At 47.1% G+C, this 19964-nt stretch overlaps 1 protein-coding gene across 13 annotated transcripts in view; it reads right to left on the bottom strand.

Annotated features, from left to right (window-relative positions):
- The window catches only part of LOC116389207 (rho guanine nucleotide exchange factor 9), a 41648-nt gene extending 22221 nt beyond the window's left edge, over positions 1–19427 (bottom strand). For 3 of the 13 annotated variants that reach the window (XR_004213108.1, XM_031857705.1, XM_031857707.1), the window contains exons 1-5: positions 19131–19426; positions 16176–17849; positions 14822–15148; positions 13888–14014; positions 13661–13767 (exon numbers count right to left, since the gene is read on the bottom strand). Coding sequence is in view for 11 of the 13 variants with exons in the window: in XM_031857705.1 (XP_031713565.1) it covers positions 13661–13767; positions 13888–14014; positions 14822–15148; positions 16176–17783 (2169 nt within the window). In the remaining 2 variants the exon portion in view is untranslated. Of the gene's footprint in view, positions 1–11; positions 780–13660; positions 13768–13887; positions 14015–14821; positions 15149–16175; positions 17850–19130 lie in introns of those variants that run through there. The other 10 variants (XM_031857706.1, XM_031857704.1, XM_031857716.1 and 7 more) reach the window with 8 other exon arrangements.
- Positions 19428–19964: the final 537 nt, after the last annotated feature.

Here is a 19964-nt window from a genome sequence, read left to right on the forward strand (position 1 = left end):
TTATGTTGTACCAACGTCATTCATTTCAACGCGTAGCCGCGATGGAGCGCCGGGTGTCCCCGCTCTCGACCAACGCGCACTGCCTGTCTCTCCTCTCCTGTGCGAAAGTGCGCTGCGCTGCGAACCGGGCCCCAAGCGCAGATCCATTAACGAGTACCGAGGATGAACATCAACAGCACGTTCACAAGCACCAGAACCGCGATCACCGTGAACACCGCGCAAGTCTGGACGTCCAAGGCCATGATGGCGCAGCGCTGCGGGCCGATGCTGAGATGCGCTCTCGGGAAGACGGGGCGGAAATTCAGCCCTCCACGTCTAGACGCGTAGCCTCGAAGCCACGGAGAAATCCACCATTACAGCTCAGGCAAGAAATGACCCAAAAGAAAAAACGGGGAAAAAGGAAAAAAAGAAAGATGCCTCTACGCCTCTTCACAATACGCGATGTAATTCATAAAGGCACGGGAAGAGATGCATCATTCCTCACCATCATCATCGTCATCAGTCTGCACCGCGATTTCTCCCCGCTAGTCAACACCTGCCGGTGCTTTCTCCTCTTCCCCCCTAAACCGACCGACTCTCAGGCCAATAGCTTCTCACAGCAAACAAGAGGGAGGCTGTGCGCAGGCTGTTCGCAGCTGCCGAGCCGCCTTCCGGTGAGTGGGGGGACCAGAGAGAGATCGGCTGCGAGGCTGAGAGGCGGTCCTGTGTTAATGCTGATCAGCGCTCCGCCGCCAGACTGCCGGCTTCAGCCATCACCTACAGTCGGGGGGGGGGGGGGGGGCACTACATGGACCACAGAGGGCCAGAATCATAACCTCATTAATCTCACCACCCCACCGTCTAAAAATATCACGGCGCCGCGCTGATTTATCATTTGTCATTAACGGGGGGCCGCGATGGAAGGAGGATAAATGTCAGAATAACGGGCGCGCGCTCCTCAAAGTGATCACCGTCTCATAATTTTATTGGCGCGATGTCAGCCGTTTCTGCCAATTTGTCCGTGGCCACGCATCAATCAGATACAGTGTGCCCAGTTGGTCTGATAATCGACCCCATTTTGCATTACCGCTGGCTGCACCGGACCAACAAGCAGCAGGCACGTGAGGGTGCCATCCACGGGCAATCGAGAGCAATCTCTTCATGATTAAAATGCATGTTAATTTTTTAAAAAAAAAGGCAGTTCTAGATCTAATTATGTCATCCGTCACAAAAGTATGATGAGAAACATGTGACGCTATTTGGGGGAGAACAGGGGCACAGGAGGGAAATGTTTAGTACTCTCACTTGTAGCCAACAAATGTTAAGTTCACCTTCATTTATGAAATAGTCTGAACTCAAACTCACATTTTTTTTTTCATTGTGATGAATGAAGCCCAGATTTAAGACTCAGGTCACCCTTTCATTTTTTATGTTTTTTCAGCAAAATACACATTTGTGTACACTTTGAAAATGTCTTTACTGGAAAATACCCACATCCTCTAAACTCCACACGGCCAGCAGGCTGTCTGTTGTAAAATGTGCAATGCTTAGCCCGAAGACTTGATAAAGCTCCTCCAGACCCACAGGAGACCTGCATCTGGTTTTAGCGGTACTCCCTGCGACTTCAAAACTGATGTGTGAAATCAGCGAAGCTCCCATTTAATTTACACTTTATATTGTAGTGAGACCAGGCGGCAACCTCCGGTTCTGAAAAGTGAAGCAATTGCAGAAGTGCCTTGAACCTGCATTCTCTCTTCTGGCCAGCAGGGGGCGACTCGTCTGGTTGCAAAAATAAGTCTGATTGTATAGAAGTCTATGAGAAAATTACTCTACTTCTCACTTGATTTATTACCTCAGTGAACATTGTAAACATGAGTTTATGGTCTCAATTGCTAGTTTGAAGTCTTCTTCAATTCAGCGTGATGTTCATTTAGTAAATGATGGTCCATTTAGAGTCAAATAGACCATAAAGCAGGGGATGCTTGAGGGCGGGGCTGCCTTGTGATTGACAGGTTGCTACCAGAGCCGTATATGGCATCTCTACCACAGAGACACTCCTGCGCAGTCAAAATATGGTCACTTCTGTTCACTGGTTGCAAAAAAACCCAAGATGGCGACGGACAAATTCCAAGATGGCCGACTGCGTCCACTTCTTGTATTCAGTCTATGAGTGAAAATGGGGTCAAGGGCATTCTAAGCATTATGTGGATACATTTAATAATCATTTTAATAGTGTATGCTATTGTGTGGACACATTTACACAACCCTGGATTCATACACTTCAAATACAGGTAGGGAAATGTCCTTACAGTGTGGGTGGGCCAGTGAGAGATCACATCCTGGGTTTTGCACAATTGATTCCAACTGGTCCGGAAGAAGTGTCCCGACCTCATTACCACCTTTGAGGCACTTGAAGCAACACGGTTAACCTCAAATTGCACCAGTGGAGCTGCTCAGTGTCCCACGGACCAGAATGCGGTTTGCAGAGGCGGCCGCCAGATGTGAAAAGTGTGCTACTGTGTAAATGCGGAGCAGGACATGATCTGAAATAAAGCATGGGGCTCAGAAAAACCGAACTCTAAACAAACAAAGGTACAAAAAACACTCCAAACCTCAACTAGAGGTTGTGTGTGTATCTAGAGTCCTCTAAACTAAACACACACTCATTTGTGGAGCAGGAGAATATATTCAGGAGCGCCGAGGTTTGCCCAGTACTTAGGGTGAATCTCATTTCCAAGCCCCCGGGAAAAGTCTGGTAATGCTTGTAATCATGTGATGCCCTGTGCTCAGAACGGCATTATGACGTACCCATATTGAACCAAACAACTATAAAACAGAGTAACAATTTCCTGAGCGTTCGCGCAGCGCACAGTAAAAAAAAACAACCACCCCTTAAATGTAACAACCAATATAATTTTGCCCAATATCATTTCAAAGGTCACGATTGAGCTGTATGAAGAATCACTCCCTTGAATGAATCATTTTTACTCACAAAGTAGCAGCGATCCGTCCTTGTAGCAGCATCAACTCAAGTTGCAGGTTGCTGTTAACAGTCTGGTCACTTAGAGAGGACAGAGGCTGCAGTCAGCTTGAAATCAGGCCATTTACAATAAACTCGAGCAGCAACCCAGCTTCATGGCAGGAACAAGGTGTTCGAAATGTCAGTGAAAAACTGCTCAAACCATTCCCGCAGCTGCCATTCAGTACGCTCAATATGCTCCAAACTGTCACATTTGCACTGGAATACAGTGAAATGAACTCACTGCAGTCACTGCTAGGCTTGGTGGGCTTTTTTTTTTACACCCGGGGAGAACAGAAGCAAACTCTGTTGCAGGTTGATATCTTTTGGAACCGTTTGTAACATACTGACAACATGGATGGATACCAGAGAAGTGGGTTGTGCTTCAGGACTGTTCCTAAAAGTATTTTGGGTTTTATTCCGCCATGAAACTGCGGTTGGAATCCACATTAACCACCGTGACTCCGTGCAGACGACTGCCGAAGTTCTCCACAAAGGGAGCGAGCTACAAACACTTCAGAGTCACCTTTCAAACCAACAAGAGGCGAGTGTTTGGTATTCAAAAGCCGTTTTCCTTTAAGGCTCAATCGTGTGAGTGACGGGACAAAATGTCTCCAGCTCCCTTCTGGTGCGCGTGTCTGCCGTTGGCAGGCATGCGCGGTGTTATTTTGGCCTCGGCGTCGAGATGAACATAGTGTAACACACAAAGCAGCATCCCCGGGCCTGCAGCGCTTGTCCCGGTGCCTGCGCCTCTCGTTGCTGGCAGGTTGTGTGAAGACGGCACAACATGAATCAGTTCAGCTCAGTTCCAGCCACCACCCAGCCAACCATCCAACACACGCACAGTCACAATACTCCCCCCCCTCTCCAAACTACACTCCTGTCTTCACATTCAGCCGAGAGCTTCGGATCAAAAGACCCAGAGAATGCGTTTAAAAGAATAACACCATTTGAGTGCACTATATCAGTATTTTTAAAGCCATGAATAATTTCCGGGGCACTCTCTCTGCACATACATGCCGATAAAAGCAGTGGCTCCTGAAAGCCGGGCTTTTTTAGTGAGCCACCGTACGAGGCATCGCGGCTGAGATACGACAACCGTCCTCAAAGAGGGTTTTTTTTTTTTTTTTGTCTTGCTCTGTGCTCGTGTGTTGTGAAACGCAGAGTGAGCAGATTACGTAAGCCTGCCCTACCTCTGTGGGCTCCCACTCCAATCTCCCTGACATTTAGACAACAAAGGTCACATCTGAAAGTCTAAATCTGCACAGACACCAATGCTAATATGCTCATGCATATACAAAAGAGAGGGGAAATATCTCCCACCGGCAGAGAATCATGTGTTGAATAAGACTGAACTTCAACTTACTGTATGTGAATAGCGTTCACAAACGAGCACGGCTGCAGGTTAATCAATGCGTTTTCCGGACTGTCGTCATTGTGAGGAATAATGTACGAAAATGTAAAGCTCACAATTCTGAGCTTCTAATGGTTAGTATTTACAGCAGGGCCATGGTATTACTTTGTATTGCATAGCACACTGTGTTGTGCATTAATGTTTAAAACGATTTCATCAAATAATATGCAAGCTTGCACTGAACCCTTCCGTTTTCCCGATGGAAATTAATGATGACATTGAATTAATGAGCGCAGATAAAAATCTACAGCACATGTCTGGATTGTGAGGGCTTCATCCCACCCGTCCATTTATCAATTCTTCCTGCCATTTATCAAGCGAAGGCTCCAGAGTAAAAAAATAAAAAACAAGGGCACGCAGAGCTATGCAGATCCCTCTGTTGTGTAACGGTTCTGTCTCTAATCTACTGAACTAGTGTGTGTGTGTGTCCCTTAAAGGGGAGGTTCATTCATCAAATACCTGACCCACCTCAACTGGGTTCTCATACGAGGTCAATCCTCGCTGGCCTCCTCACCTGATCATGTAAAAAAAACAACATAAAAAATAGCTTTACATTTTGAAAATGACATGTGTCCACAGTTCAGCTAAAGCTACCATGAGGCCTTAGCCGTCTGAATTAGCAGAAATGAATGTTGTATCTGCCGAAAGTGAGTCTTTCGTAGTGTGAAATTCCCTCTTTGTGTGTTTAGTGTTTCCTTTCCCAGCTGTGGCAGAGAGACAGTAATACCGCGCGGTAATTTGTTCCAAAAAAGATTGTGAAGATATCCACTTCATTTGTCAAACTCAGACTGCTGAAGTCTCATATTAACTTCAGCTGCACTTTACAATTCATCTTTGTCTCGGATCTCTTACTTTGAAATTGCTTTTGCAGCCAGTATGGACCGGAGGAGCAGTCACACTGTACATGTGGGCATGTGAGTGCTGTGTTAAGAGATGGAGGGGGGGGAGCGAAGTATGAAAAAAGTGAAGCTATCCCTTTAATCATTTCGCAGATAAGCTTCATGTCGGCTTTCTGTCCTATCTCTAAAAACCAACAATCAGGTTAGGGTCAGAAAAAGGCAAGAACCTGAACTTTGCTTTCTTCCTGTGCACTCTCTTTATCACCACATTATGTGACATAATGTGCAGTACTGCAGCCACTGCACCAAACTGGCAGGCGACGTTACCGTCTCACACATCAACCCTCACTTGTGAAAATGACCCTGAACCTCTCCCACAGCAGCAGCTGCTCACCACCCGCTTGATTGGGACATTTTCTTCCCCCCCACAAGAGAGAACTACCCCAGTGCACATTGGGTATCGCGGTCCAAAAGAGCCAAAGGGGAGACGATCGTCTGCGAACAGCAGAGGATGACCTAATGTCATCGGACTGGACCCTCTCCAGAACCTCGAGTGTGCCTCGATATCCTGTCGACGAATATCACAAACAAAAAAGGCACGGTGTGATTATAGTATTGCCGCAGAGCACTACTTCCATCAGGGCAATATCTACTCATAATAGTTATTAGTGTCCTGGTAGGATACGGGCAGGAAGCTACGCTACTTTAGGCAGCGGTCGTTTGCTCCAATATTGGCATCATCCATCACTGCCACGCTGACAACCATGTGAGGAACAACGCTTGCACCTCTCACCTTCAGACGAAAGGCGGTAAAATATACCGCACCCTCCCCTGTTTTTTATGACTTACATTAAGTACGGCGCTGGTGGGAAGTGCACGAGTCAAACTCTCTCAGTTTAAATCTTGACATTCAGCTCCTCTCTTTCTGCAGGTTTTATTTCAATCTCTGCATATGCAATGACTACTGCAGGACGTCCACTCGTTATACAGCCAGATAGTGTAGAAATAGAATGAGTCGGATGGATTCCACAATTCTCCTTTGTGTTTATTTGCTGGTCTGAGAGCAGCTCTGTGGATCTACTCTGAGGTCAGTCCTACGATGACTCTGTTGGCCTTTAGCCAGCAGGCTCCGTCTTCAGAAAGTCTCTCCCCCGAATATACCGACTACACGTTTTAGTGGTGGCGAATGAATCTAGTTGTGGTCAGTAGGTATTTGGCTAATAGGAGGCAAAGCCCACCACACCCATTTCCCCTCCAGTCTGCTCCAATTCTTTTGTTCCCCTCCCGTCGCCACGACAACCACACTGACTTCCTGCTTCCCCCCGGGCCTTCCAGCCACAAAGCGCCCTAAAAATAAACCGCTGGACTTCTGCTGAATGCTGTTTTTTCGTTCAGCTCGATTAGTGTGAAGGCGAGTCAGTGGGTCAGAGCATCGAGGGTTTTTAAGAAATAGTGCGAGATGGATGAGATAAGAGAGGCAGGTCGGGCCAAGTGGGGTGGAGAAATTAGGGTTAAAGACATCACCAGTGATATCAGCATTCCTAGACCTAACTGCTTCATGGAGAAATAGTCCTACTCATTCAGCCTTCGTACGAACAAGGCCGGATGTATGGTATATGAAGTCTGTTGCGGAATAAAAACAGGCTTTTGAAGACAAGCTTGTAGAGGAGAAACAAAAATGCGAAGCTAGTTTAATACACGTCTCTCCTGTTTTCTACACATCTGTGACAAAAATAAATAAAGCAGCTACCTGCCGGACAAATTAACATTTACAGGGCGAGAAGAGACCCTTCTCAACTTAGTGCCAAAGCGTTTTTTTATGGCTACTTGGATAATTGTAATTTATTTTCTGATATATTAACTGTGCATTAATCGCTGAAAGCATATAACACAGAGAGCTCCACCTCTACCTCTATTAAAAATGCAAATGATATGGGAACCACTGGGGTGAACTGCCAGTGTTTGCTAGCAGTGCACACTTCCTACGAGGTGTTACGGCAATGGTTCAATAGTGCAACATTTTGGGGAATACATTTGCTTCCCTGTTTCTTTAATCTGCACAAAAACCAAAGTGTAAAATCGAACACATTGTTGTTTTTACGAGGAGTTATGTACGGCACCGTTTCCTGACCTGGCTAGCTGTTTCCCCCCTGTTTCCGGTATTTATGCTAAGCTAAGCTACTGGCTGGTAGCGTCATATCCATCCTACAGATATAAGAGTGGTATCAATCCTCTCATGCAACTCGCTTTGTCCCTCTTCTGCTCTGACCGGCTCCTTTACATATCCATTAAGACCGGCAAACTGAAATCCCTGAAGCTCGCCAACTCTTCGGTGAAGGTGTAGCAAGTCTGAAATGTCTCTCAAATTTCCCAGCGAGGGGAAACAGTGCCTCTGTTAAAAAAGCACGATAACGAGCTCCCCGAAGACAAGGCATTGTAGCTGTTCACAAACTGCAACAAAAAGAAAGCATTCAGGAAGACGGTGGAGATATTATTCATTTATGTTTCTGTTCAGCATCGTGGGCCAGTGTGAACTTAATTAGAGCCCGACGATTGGTCATTTGAGAGCCCAGCTGTGGGGCGAGGGATAAAATCAAATGACCTGTGCTGGGATTTGGTTGGCTGCCTCAGCCGGCACTGCTTCACTGTGCTGGTTGTGAGTGTGCTGAGCTCGCTGGTGTCATTCATCAGAGCACTGTCAGCCACCTGCTGCTCCAAAACACTGGGAGGTAAGAACAGTAGTGTCTTCGCCCGCTTTCTGGCCGGCCACATTTGCATGCAGCGTTTGTTTGATATTTGGTGCAGTGTCTCTTCGGGGAGCAGATTTAGATTTCTATTGTAACAGTTTCGGATGAGGTTATAGTCACATCATCTAAGCGAGAGAGAGAGAGAGAGAGAGAGAGGGAGAACAGCCTACTCACCTCCTCTAATCAACCATTATGCCCACCGTAACTCACTATAAGAGAATCCACAGCCCCGCCTGTCCTCTGAGCTGAAACCATTTTACATTCTCACTGCCTCCATGCGACGAGAGTTCAAAAGCAGAGCGTCGGATTGAAATGCAAAACTCTGCAGTGAAACGGTATTAGGGTGCAGGGTTGTTCCTCTGCACCTTTCGTCTCGTTGATAGGTCAGTTCCATTCCTGCCATCAAAGACTTCATAGACCGGATATAGTGCTGTCCTGTAAAATACCCACTACTGAGCTTGCCATCTGTGTCTGCGGCGTGGGTGCATGTATAAACGTGCGTGCTCTCAAACTCACAGGCACGTCTCAAGAAGCAGGTGTTATTTCACGGGCCTGGAGGGAGCAACGGGATGGAGCGAATAGGGGGAGCGGGGAAACGAGTGTGGGGGTGGGCTTGACCTGAGAAGAGGGGGAAAGAGAGATGGAAGTGATGGCGTAAAAAGGGAGGCGGATGGGGAGGGGGGAACGAGAAAGCAGTCCGAGGAGCGTCGGCGGTTGCATAATACGCGTACGTGTCGTAGGGTTTGCTCTGACGCCGCATGTGGTGTAGCAGGGAGAGCCAGGGCGAGCCAGAGAGGTCAGAGGCAGAAAGTTAAGCTAAATTATGTACACAAGAAGTGACAGCTGCCGGAAAAATACAGCCCATCTTTCACAAAGGCCTGCAGGATACATTCTAACTAGCAGCACACTTTACAGGCAGTTAGCTTCTGTCTCATTATTTTAGGGCAGGGACAAAAGGACGGGAGCGGCGTCTTCTATTCGGGGTACAACTACTCAATTTACGCATATTTAAATCACAGCTGTTGTCTAGTTTTTAATTTACAAAAAAATGATATGTTTTGTAATAAGCCACACATGCTCTCCATCATAAAATGCATGATTGCTTATTGCTCCCTTGAAAGGTCATTGTGCCTACAAGTTTTCTCTGGAGCTCATAACAATACTCGATTGCTGTAAATGTTACATGTTAGTATGAAGTGTACTCATTGCTCTAAATGTACTAAGAGTACTAAACCATCTTTAAGTAAAAGTACTGGTATTTAAAATACCCCCTGTTTATAGCCCCTTTAAAATTGTCTCATCAGGATGCTGCCTTTACCTGCTGCCAAAACTGTGTTGACTGACAATATTGCAAAAATGATTGTTTTCGAAGCAGGTGATTTGTAAGGCAGATTGAGTTGCCGCTGTTTTGAAGGTACAGACAATTTATTCCAAAACACACATGATCCCCAAGACAACAGCCAGCAGATATTAGCCTGTGAGTTGACAAAGCAGCGAGATGACAACCTCTAATCACGTCTGAATAATGTATTGACGCCATGTACAACTCGCCCACGTCACTGTTGGTTACATTTTTATTTTTTTTAGCGAGAATGAGAGCTGAGCATCAATACAATATACTTAATAAAATATTCATTTTGAATGTATATAGGATTACACAGTTATTCATTATTTGTTCATCATAGACCTGGGCGATATTGTTGGGTTGTCTATTGGTGGTTTCACAAAAGTATTTACACAATGGGATTTTTGACAAGTAAAAGAACAGTATAATATTCAAAATCTAAGATGATATCTATTCTCATATCGTGATATCGATTGCCCTAGTTTATCACATCAATCATTTTTTATATTTTGCTAAGTACTGTTGCTACTGAGGTTATTTAATCAGCACGTGGAAGGATTCGGTTAAAGGTTGCTGCAAGAGAAAGCTGATGGCAAAATGTGAAGTGTTGAGTGAGATGGAACTATCATGTGTCTTTGTACTAAAGTCAAGTCAAGTCAATTTCATTTCTGTAACCCACAAATTGCATCTGGGAAGACGTCGAAGCAAATTCAAGGTGCCACTAGACACCGGCAGGACCTCCTCTCTACAAGGCAGTGCATCCTAGAGAGGTAAGGAGACATAGAAATATCCAATTCTAAACTATTATTATAGTCGGGTGAACAGAATGGATACAGTGGAAGTTATAAGTGGAATTAATACAGACATAAAACTTCCACAATGTCTGTGTGAAAGACATCGGTTACACATTTCAGCCTGTGGGGTGTCTGCTCTCAGATGGTGCTGTCAGATAACAAGGGATCCTCCTATTACCTAACACAAGGTGACATTCTTCTGAGTTGACTCAAGACCAGAAAAAAATCTTTATCCCAAATACACAGCTGTCAGATAGCCATGAAAACATTACACAAACAGCAGTGTGCGTTACACAAACAGCAGAAGCTGATGACTGTGGGTGAAATCACCTGAGCAGCCTGGGAAAACTCCTACAAATGATACAACTGAGGCCGGATAACGAGCACCGGAGTGCCCTTAGGCCTTTAAATAGTCTCATAACAAAACAGCGCTGCGTGTTGTGACATTGCTTCCACCAATATATCCCCACTGTCCTACTAAGGCAGTGGCAGTGCTTAGGAGTGATGATGGAAGGGTAGAGAAACTGGCCCTGATGAGGTTTTACAAAAAAAAAAACAGAGCTTCAAGAATGCACAAAAACAAACCTGGACATGCACAGGCGTGCACGATCTGACGAAATACGAACAGAACGCGGACATACTGTAAAACGGGACACAGCAGTGAGTGGGAGAATTAACACAACAGCACAGTTCCCCACAGTCCCAGGGAACATGCAGCCATCTGAAATAAAAGTGGAAATGGCTTTTGTCCAGAGCAAAGGAAACCCTCTCAACAGTTATATAAGAAATAAGGCCCTGAGCCTATCTGTCTCTTTCTCTCTCTCTCTCTCTAGCACACAAAAACACACACCACGTAAGTGCATGAGTCGCATGCCAAAGCATACAACAACAACAACAACACACAACACACACCTGCTAGGTAGAAACCTATTCTTTATAAGAAACAGCCCGGGGAGGCTCTGACACGACCACCTGCTCAGATTGGGCGATACCATTTATTAGAGCCCGATGCGTCCTGCAGAACAGCGTTAGCTGGTGGCTGCAGTAAGTCACGGCGGATACCTGCCTGCACCTTGGCAGGGGTACGATGTCGAATGAACACTGATAAAGGATTCTAGTTGGCCTGTGGCTCAAAGAGAGGGCCGTACATCATACACGCGGTTATTTTTGAGGGAGACCTATTCCCGCGGTTTGCCCACAACTTTAAAGAAAGCAATAAGGCCCCGGGGCGAGACCGATGCCGCACAATCACAGCGTGTTCGACAGAGGTATCGCCGGCCAGTGCTATTCCTTTCTCGGCAAATAAAGAAGTCGTCGACGTGATGACTCACTAACCCCGACAGATGAATTCTGAATGCATCGGGAGTGTGCACGTGAAGTGTGCGTCAGAGAGAAGAGGGTGTATCATAGGCTCCCGGGGCCGAGGGAGGCAGATATAAACAGCATGCATGTGTGTGTGTGTGTGTGTGGTCAAATTAACAGCTGAGCACTGGTGTATGAAAAAAAAAGTGCGCTTGCATAAGTAGTTGCACTTTTTCCCCAACACTGCCCTACCGCTTGCCTCAACTCGCCTCTGCCTGCTGACTCATGCGTTCATAATAAATAGATAGGATTGCGTAATATGATTATGACCAGACAGACCTGGGTTGGGCCAAACTTTATCATATAAAATTGCTCTTGAAACTCCTAATCTGCGTGAAGCCCTTAATAAGACGGGCCCCGTCTCTGACAAGTTGACAGCAGAGCTTCGGGCACGGCATCAGTAACACACAGGGAACTGTCCTCTCATCTGCATGGGAATTACCAAAGACTCCCATTGCTAAGTGTTTGTTGAGAGGAGAGGAGAGGAGAGGAGAGGAGAGGAGAGGAGAGGAGAGGAGAGGAGAGGAGAGGGCAGTGACTAGGGGGAGAAATCCAGTTAAATGAAAGGGAGAAGAGAGGCGTCAGCATTAGCAGTTAATCCACTGCAGTGAGAACACGTTCTCTCTGCCTGCGGCCTCCAGGTTCTAGTAGTCGTCCTAACAGGAAGGCTGTAACACACACACACACACACACACACACACACACACACACACTGCACTGTATCCCAAACAACAGAGCCGATGCTGACATGAGATCCATAACATGTAAGCGATGCTTGACTTACCAGAAAGGAGACATTAACGTTGAAGCGTCATCCATCCGTGTCCCTCCACTACAGCTGCGTTATATATTGTCATATTGTGCATGTAAAGTATTTATGCAGCATACACAGTGTACGTGCTACCTCCATGCTCAAGACGCAGTCATGAATCCCAGAACTTGAGGCAAATGAACTGCCCCCTCGCCATTCACAGACACACACACACACACAAGACATTTCCAGTGTTGTGAGTCCACGTTCCCTACCCCAGGGGAGGGCCACGGCACAAAAAGTGCACACACAAAAGGGAGCATCTCTCTCTTCCCCGCTCCGTTTCTCTCCCACCCCTTTCTTCTTTCTCTCTCTCACCCACACACTTTCTCTATTTAGCTCACACTTAAAAAGGCGGCCTAAAGATAGAAGCAAGGAGATGAACAACAGCCAGCGAGTGTCATGGCAACAACGTGCAGTGGCTCACAAACACTACTTAGACCAGCGAGAAAAAGAAAAAGAAGAAGAAGTTATGATCAAAGCCTAAATGCAGCGGCATCGAATACAGTTCACTAGATTTCAATGCATGGACGTGCCAAGGCAGAGAGCCCTGGGCTCAGCATTCAGCAGTGGAGTAGACGGCATCCCTCATGAACATGGACTTGTGATTGTACCACAAACGCTGTGGTGAACCCTCACTGACTCCTAGTAAACAGCTCACATATTTACAACGCCGTGCACACTCCTTCTTTTCTCACATATTGAAACACTGCTCGGAAACATTATGCATGACGCCTTTTCCTCAATGAAAGAAAGCTGAATTGCAGTCAATGAAACCTTGCATGTGGGACTCGGGAGCAGAGATCCAATTTAGTGCGATCAAAGCAGTGATGTAAACAGCGTTAAGCGCTCTGTGCGTTGCGGTTCGGCAGGTACAGAGGTTGGACAAAGCCCCAGAAATGTGCACCACACCCCGTCAGAGAAACTCTGCGTCTCCTTCCAGTAGAATCCCCATCAGATGTGTCGGGTGGCCTGTTCACGATGAGTAATGGCCCAAGAGTACCGGATGACATTAATCCACGTGGCCACCATCTTCACGGATCAGTTCCCTAATCGTCTGATGAAACATTGACCTCTCCCTATTATCAGTATCAGTGGGAGGATATTTGTCACGTTCCTGCTCTATGCTACGTCCCATCATCTCATTTACATCTGCTAATATGTGTGTGACAGGTGGACAAACCCAGTGTGACAATGTGTGTATGCAGGGAGTCAATATCAACAGTGTCAATAGTGGTCATAGTATTGTTTATAATCTGTACAATATGTTCTTATAAAGCCCTTGAAAGCCTGACAGAAAGAAGAGTAAAAGATAGATTCATCTGTAATCGTGTGTGTGTTGTGACTCACAATGTTGACCTGCAGTGGTTCCGAACCGGGTCTCAGCAGCCTCCTCCTCCTGCAGCTGCCGGAGCCTCCTGACCGCAGGCGCACCGACGATGACGTCTGACCCACGTCTGAGGGGACGGACGCGTGCAGAGACGGCCCGGGCAAACAGATGATCAATTTCACCAAACACTCATCAATCAACAGCCTGCGTATTAATGGGGGGGAATTCAACAAAAACAAAAGGGTACCTGAGTGAGGAAGGAGCAGCGCCAAGGCAGTGAGAGTGCTGGGGGGTAGCGGCAGGGAGCGGCACCGCAGGAGAGAAGCCCTTAGTGGGGGCTCTAGCGGGGACACACCCGGGGGGCGAGACAAGGCCTAGAGGGGACTGAGTGGTTAGGGCATCTCCTATAGTCCATATGTAACTTATGATACACACACTCACAAGGTTGAATGGACACATCCCCCTGCCCTTCATGTTACCCCCCCCCCCCCCCCCCTTACTGCGTTGTCCCCCTTCTTTTTTTTTTTTTTTGCAGTGAATTAAAGTATTTCACATCCAGGAAGTCTATTCTGGCGCATTGAGAGACTATACATCATGCCAACCGGGGCGGTCTCACAGGACAAAATGAAATGACTCTGAGTTAGGGCAATGAGAGGTAGAGCTTATGGGAGCGATGAGGCAGAAAATTGGCGACAAAAAAAAAAGAGAGAGAGAGAGACTAAGAGTGAGGGAGAGAGAAAGAGAAGTCAGGAAGAAAGAAAGAAAGAAAAAGAAAGAATGGGTGAGAGAAAGAGAGGGAGGGAGGGAAAGAAGGGAGAGGGGGAGGAGGTGAGCTGAGGGAAAAGCAGCATCCAGAAATACTGGCCTCTATAAATGGGGCAGAGCATACATGCACTGTGGCAACTAACACTGAGCGTTGTATAAATACTGGGTTAGTACTGGGCTGCCCTTCAAAGTCTGTCGTGTGTGTTTGATTCATTTTGGGCTTGTGGTATATTGATCAGCGATTTTTTTGACCTCAGGGTATGATATATGTATGCTAACTGCACATGAATGTATAACCGTGTATTTATATAATTGCGGGGACGGCGTATTTGTCATTTTAAAGTCAATGTTTGTGTATTTGCATTCAGTGAAATGATGCGTGAATGCCCTGTGTTGTATTGTTTTTGACGTCTTACTCTGTGGTGCAGCTCCGTGGACTGCGTCTCCCTAGTAACACTGGTCTCTATGACGGAGCAGGGCCTGGAGCGAGCGGCCGTCCGAGAGCGCTGCGTGGCGGGAACAGGCCTGCGTCTCCGCCGGCACAGCGAGCCGACCTCGCCGTAGTGGTCGCAGAGATCTCGGTCCGGGTCGGGCCTCCACGGGTCCAGTGCGGCTGAGGCCGGGCGAGGACGATTTGGCGGCGGCTTGTGGGGCACAGAGGCCTTCTCTGTGCTCGAGTCGGGCCCGGCTGGGCACAGCTGTCTCACACCGCAGCCTGTCTGGCTGGCAATCTGCTCACACAGCTGTGATTGGCACAGATACTCAGCGATTTTTGGCCCAGTTAAAAGGTGCAACACTGCTTTTCTTGTGTTGGGAATTGGGGAAGAACGTCTCCATAGATTCGGTAAAATACACCTCATTTCATATCAAAAAGATTCTACTAGCCCATGAGCTCATGTTTCTAATTGCTATGCATTTAGTGGCTGGTGCCAGAGAAAGTCCCTGAATGGCATTTAAACTTCAGAAAACAATCAATCATTAACACCCTTCCCAAAACACAGATTCCCACAGGCCCTTGCATAATAAACCCCGATGAAAGTGTGCTGAGTATTGAGATGTCACATCTCATTTTGTCATCGGGAGTCAGGGCTAACGTGTCCTGACTCGATGGTGTGACTGGAAGGGGGATGACTAATGCCTCCACTGGAGTGAGAAGGGAAAGGGTGACGTCATGATGCACGGACATCACTGTGAGCTCTGGGGTTACTGCAGCCACATACAAACGGCTTTATGGGAAATAGGGTTTTCCTTGCAGGCCACACAAGGCTGGCTGAGCAGGAGAGGGGACAAACTAATATGGTGTTGTCCACCATCGTCACTACTGACTGCTTCCTCCTCTCTCCAACAGATGGGGCAAAAGGACAACTACTGCCCATTCATGTCCTCACAGGCTGGTGGTGTGTTGAATGTTTTTGTTTCTCCCAGACAGCTAATGCACCACACCTAGGAACGTCTATCATGGGGAAATGAGTAACAGCTCTGGTGCTATTTACCGTCTAGTTTGTTGTTGATGATTTTTAAGAAGCAAAAGAATGACCGTGGTTAAAACAGTTACATACATGATACTTTTGAGCATTTATGCAGTAATTACATGTTTTGGCAATTGTTAATGATGTGAGAAAAAGCCTGCAATGGATTGTGGTTATGGCATGACTGTGAGACACAAATGCTGTTCAGCAACACAAATCACTGACTTCATTAACAAATGCATTTATTCAAATTCAGTGGCTGGTAATTAGCATTGCTCATTTTGTATTTAAAGTCACATACCTTGAATATTTCCTCTGTGGAATCTGATGCGGGCACACTATTGGTTGTGCTCTCTTCATCACCTTGTTGTGATTGGAAATTCACTTCCTGTATCTGGCGGGTGAACGGTGGAGCATCCCTGGAATCCTGCTCATTTCCTGTCTGCCCTGCTACCTGTTCCTCCTGACAGAGACAGCTTAATGGATCACTTTCAACCTCTGCTTCTTCTTTAGTCTCTGTGGTCGGACCTGACCGGGGGATATGATTCTCTACTATGGCCGTGGACCTGTGGTTTGTCTCTCTGTCTACATGTTTGTCTGAGCCCTCAGAACCCTGAAGGCCATTGACAGCTCGAGCTCCTGGGCATGCCCTGAAGGCCTTTAGGACCACCTTAGGGGATCGTCCACCTGTCACAGGTGCTGGAGCCTCGCTGTCGAGGCTGCCTGAGTGTGAGGATTTAGCGGTCACCGGTGATGACGGCATCGGCTGGGACTTTGGAAGTCCTTCACTGTGGAGTGTGAGGGACACACTGTGGATGCTGTCCACTGACGGCTGCGGGGCCCGTGGAGAGCCCACCGGTGTCCTTTCTCCCTCTGGAGGAGAGAAGGAGTGCGATGTCGTCCGCCACTTTCTGGCCGTGTCTGCGACACTGTTGAAAAACTTGAACAGACCACCAAAGTGCCCCTTGGTGTCAGAGTGTTTTGGGGGCGGTGGCTGAAAGTCTCTGACACTCTCAAAGTCCACAGACCCGTAGTCTGAGTCCATGGTCTTGTCCAAAGAGGGAAGCTCAGAGTCAAAGCTCCGCTCTGAGTAGACCGGATTGGCCTTCCCCAAAAGGGAAATCCGCCTCAGGTAACTCCACACGTCTTTGTGCCTCCTCCCTCTACCGTGGTGGGTGCTCGGGCTACCTTTAACGCTCGGCTCATCGCAGCCTGCCTCCGTTTTGTTGCAGTTGTTTGAATTTCCGTGGCTTCTCTTGGTATAGCAAACTCTGTCTGACAGTTTGCAACCGTTCTGAGTCACAGCCTCTCCCATCACAGCGGGCTGGTGGCCGTCTGCTGGAGCCGTGAGGTCGATGTCCTCGAACGAGCAGTCGAACTCTGCTGTGTGGCCGGCGTAGGAGTGCCTCTTGCCGCGGTGTCTGAGCGGGCCCCTGCTGGACTGCTGAGGAGTGCCGATGTCCCGGCAGAAAGACTCCTCATCCACCCAGGAGCTGCCGAACTTGGCGGTGGACAATTTCCCCGTCTTCCCTCTGAACACAGAGGGGGATTTCAGCTTCTTGAAGGAGCGAACTTTGTCGGCAAACGAGAGCTTGGGGATGGAAGCCTCCCCGGGCAGGATCATGGAGTGGGGTCTGCGCTCCAGCTCTGACACGGCTCTCTTTCGGTGCAAGATCCTCCAGATGCCCCCCGTGGCACGGGGCCTCCGGTTGACCTCCTGTCTCTCCTTGACAGGGGTCTGAGAAGAGGCAGCCTGGGTCTCTCCCTGGCCCTCTGCAGGCCCTGGCCCGGTCTCCTGAATATAAACACTGCCGGTCTCATTCTCCACATCCAGAGAAACATTAAACACTCGGTTGACAAACCCATTAGGGTTGTTGCTCGCAGGGGCAGGGCTGTCTGTCTGCTCCATCCTCTCTCATTCTACAGTGTCAGCTATCGGCTCCAATGGACGTCATGTCTCGGGCCTCTCAAACAACTGGAGGAACAAAACAGTTTCATCTTTTAATTCAGCAGTTTGACATTAAACTGACAACCTTATCCTTTCACATCATGCTTATTCTGTCTATGCCATAAATACAAAATATACCACATCAAATCGTCTCAGTGTGTCACCTCCTACAGGGGAGGTCCACCGTTAGAATAATAGATATGTGTAGTGCTATTTAAACAATAAAACACAACGAGGTCTCATGTTGTGATTGTCAGACAAGGGCTTTTGTACCACGAGTCACAAACACCCATAATATCCAAAGCATTCGTTTGAGACTCAGTCCCCCCCCCATCTGAACCAGGAGGCTGCGTCGTCATGGAAACCCTCGCTATAGAGATGCCTGATTATTTCAGGCCCCTGCTCTCCGGCGGTGACGTCATCGCAGCTCCGATGAGGCCCCTCTGAGGAGGGAAGATGCTCGGCAAGTGCCACGCTGCACTACTACATGTTAATTATCATAATCCCTTTAATGTATGGAAGCAGCTTGTGTAATTGGGGCCTCCAGCACGAGTCTTTGTTGTTCAAATGAGATCATCACCACAGATGTGTTTCATTTACGATGGCCTTTTTCGCAGAAAGTCACAATTTATTTAATTAATGGGCCCGAGCTTCTCACTGATAAGCCTTTTCATGAGTGCTGTTTAAAGAAAGCAACGCTACTCAATCGTTCCACAAATGTAAAAAATGACAGTTCAAGAGCATAGTCTCAAGTCACACGTGCTAGCAAGTACTTTGAGCATTTAAATGTAAAATGTGACGTCTCTTTGCTTGACCATAAACACCCAGTTATTCGGATAACTTTAATGTGACGTTGTTCATCTGCTATGAAGCCTGCTGGGTGGTTAAATGGCACAAGCTGCAACACTTTCGTGGCTTCCATACTGTTACAAAACCTACGGTAACGAACGCTAACTCTGCATCTCAAACTGACAGTTTAACGTTAACGGTGGCAGGTATCCTTTATGTTTGGTTTGGCGACTTGTTGTCCTTTTTTTTTTTTTTTTTTTTTACATATGGCGTCAGTAAAATTGCCATTAACCAGCAGCAGGTTGCCGAATCCCGTTTTAAGAAATAAATATGTAAAATAGTTTTAATTTAGTTCACCGGTAACGTTAGTTAACTGTCAGCCGGATGAAACGTCCGCGCGAGTTAACGTTACACTTCTCAATAACTCCACAGACTTCTTTCTCAAGTGACACCCGCGAAAAAAGAAACCGTGTCTCCGCTCACCACTTCTGCACGTAGCCGTTAAAGCGGTTAACTTACCCCCACAGTAACGTTACTTCCCTCCCCCCCCCCGTTTAGAAGGGCATCGTCGTTGCTGTCCGTGAAGCCAGTAAACACGCCACACCGGCTGAACGCATCCAGCGCAGTTCACGGTCTTAACTTGTGTCCATGAGTCAGGCTGAAGTTATGTTGCGGACGGAGACTCCTTCTCAGCTGTCATGTGTTTGGTTTTTTAGCCTCTAAACTTCGCCAGCTATCACCAAACTGAGAGAAACTCCCCGAGCGAGCGACGGACCGGTGAACTCTTGCCCTGTGCTTCAGACGCCGACACTCTGATTTGTGATAAAGCGCTCACGCAGACAGAGCAACACACACACACACACACACACACACGCACACACACACACACACGCACACACAAACACACCCTCTCCACACAAACACACACACACACGCAAATGGTAATTATTTTATGTCAAAGTGTGTCTATTAGATAGCAAGTTTAGAGCTAATTAGTTTTTTTTGTAATATATATATATATTATATAGCTTACATTATATTATATTGCGATGTTTACTGAGCTTTTAATCCTATTTCTATCCCTCAATTCTTTCAAATCCTAAACTATTTTCCAGAGCCTTTATAGCATATTTTTATCTATACTTAAGAGGTTTTTTTCTTCTTCCTATTTGATGAAATAATAAGGAAGCACTTATCATCTTTAAAGGAACATCAGTGAAAACAAGTGATTGACTGAACTCTGGTCTCACTAGCTGATCCTCCTTCGGGATTTGCGTTGAATGTGAAAATCCTTCTATTGAAAAAGGCACAATGAGGAGAGGGAGCTCTCAAGGGGGGGGGGGGGGGGGGGGG

This window comes from Anarrhichthys ocellatus, unplaced genomic scaffold (assembly GCF_004355925.1).
Source record: "Anarrhichthys ocellatus isolate YVR2014 unplaced genomic scaffold, GSC_Weel_1.0 scaffold19, whole genome shotgun sequence".
NCBI lineage: Eukaryota > Metazoa > Chordata > Actinopteri > Perciformes > Anarhichadidae > Anarrhichthys > Anarrhichthys ocellatus.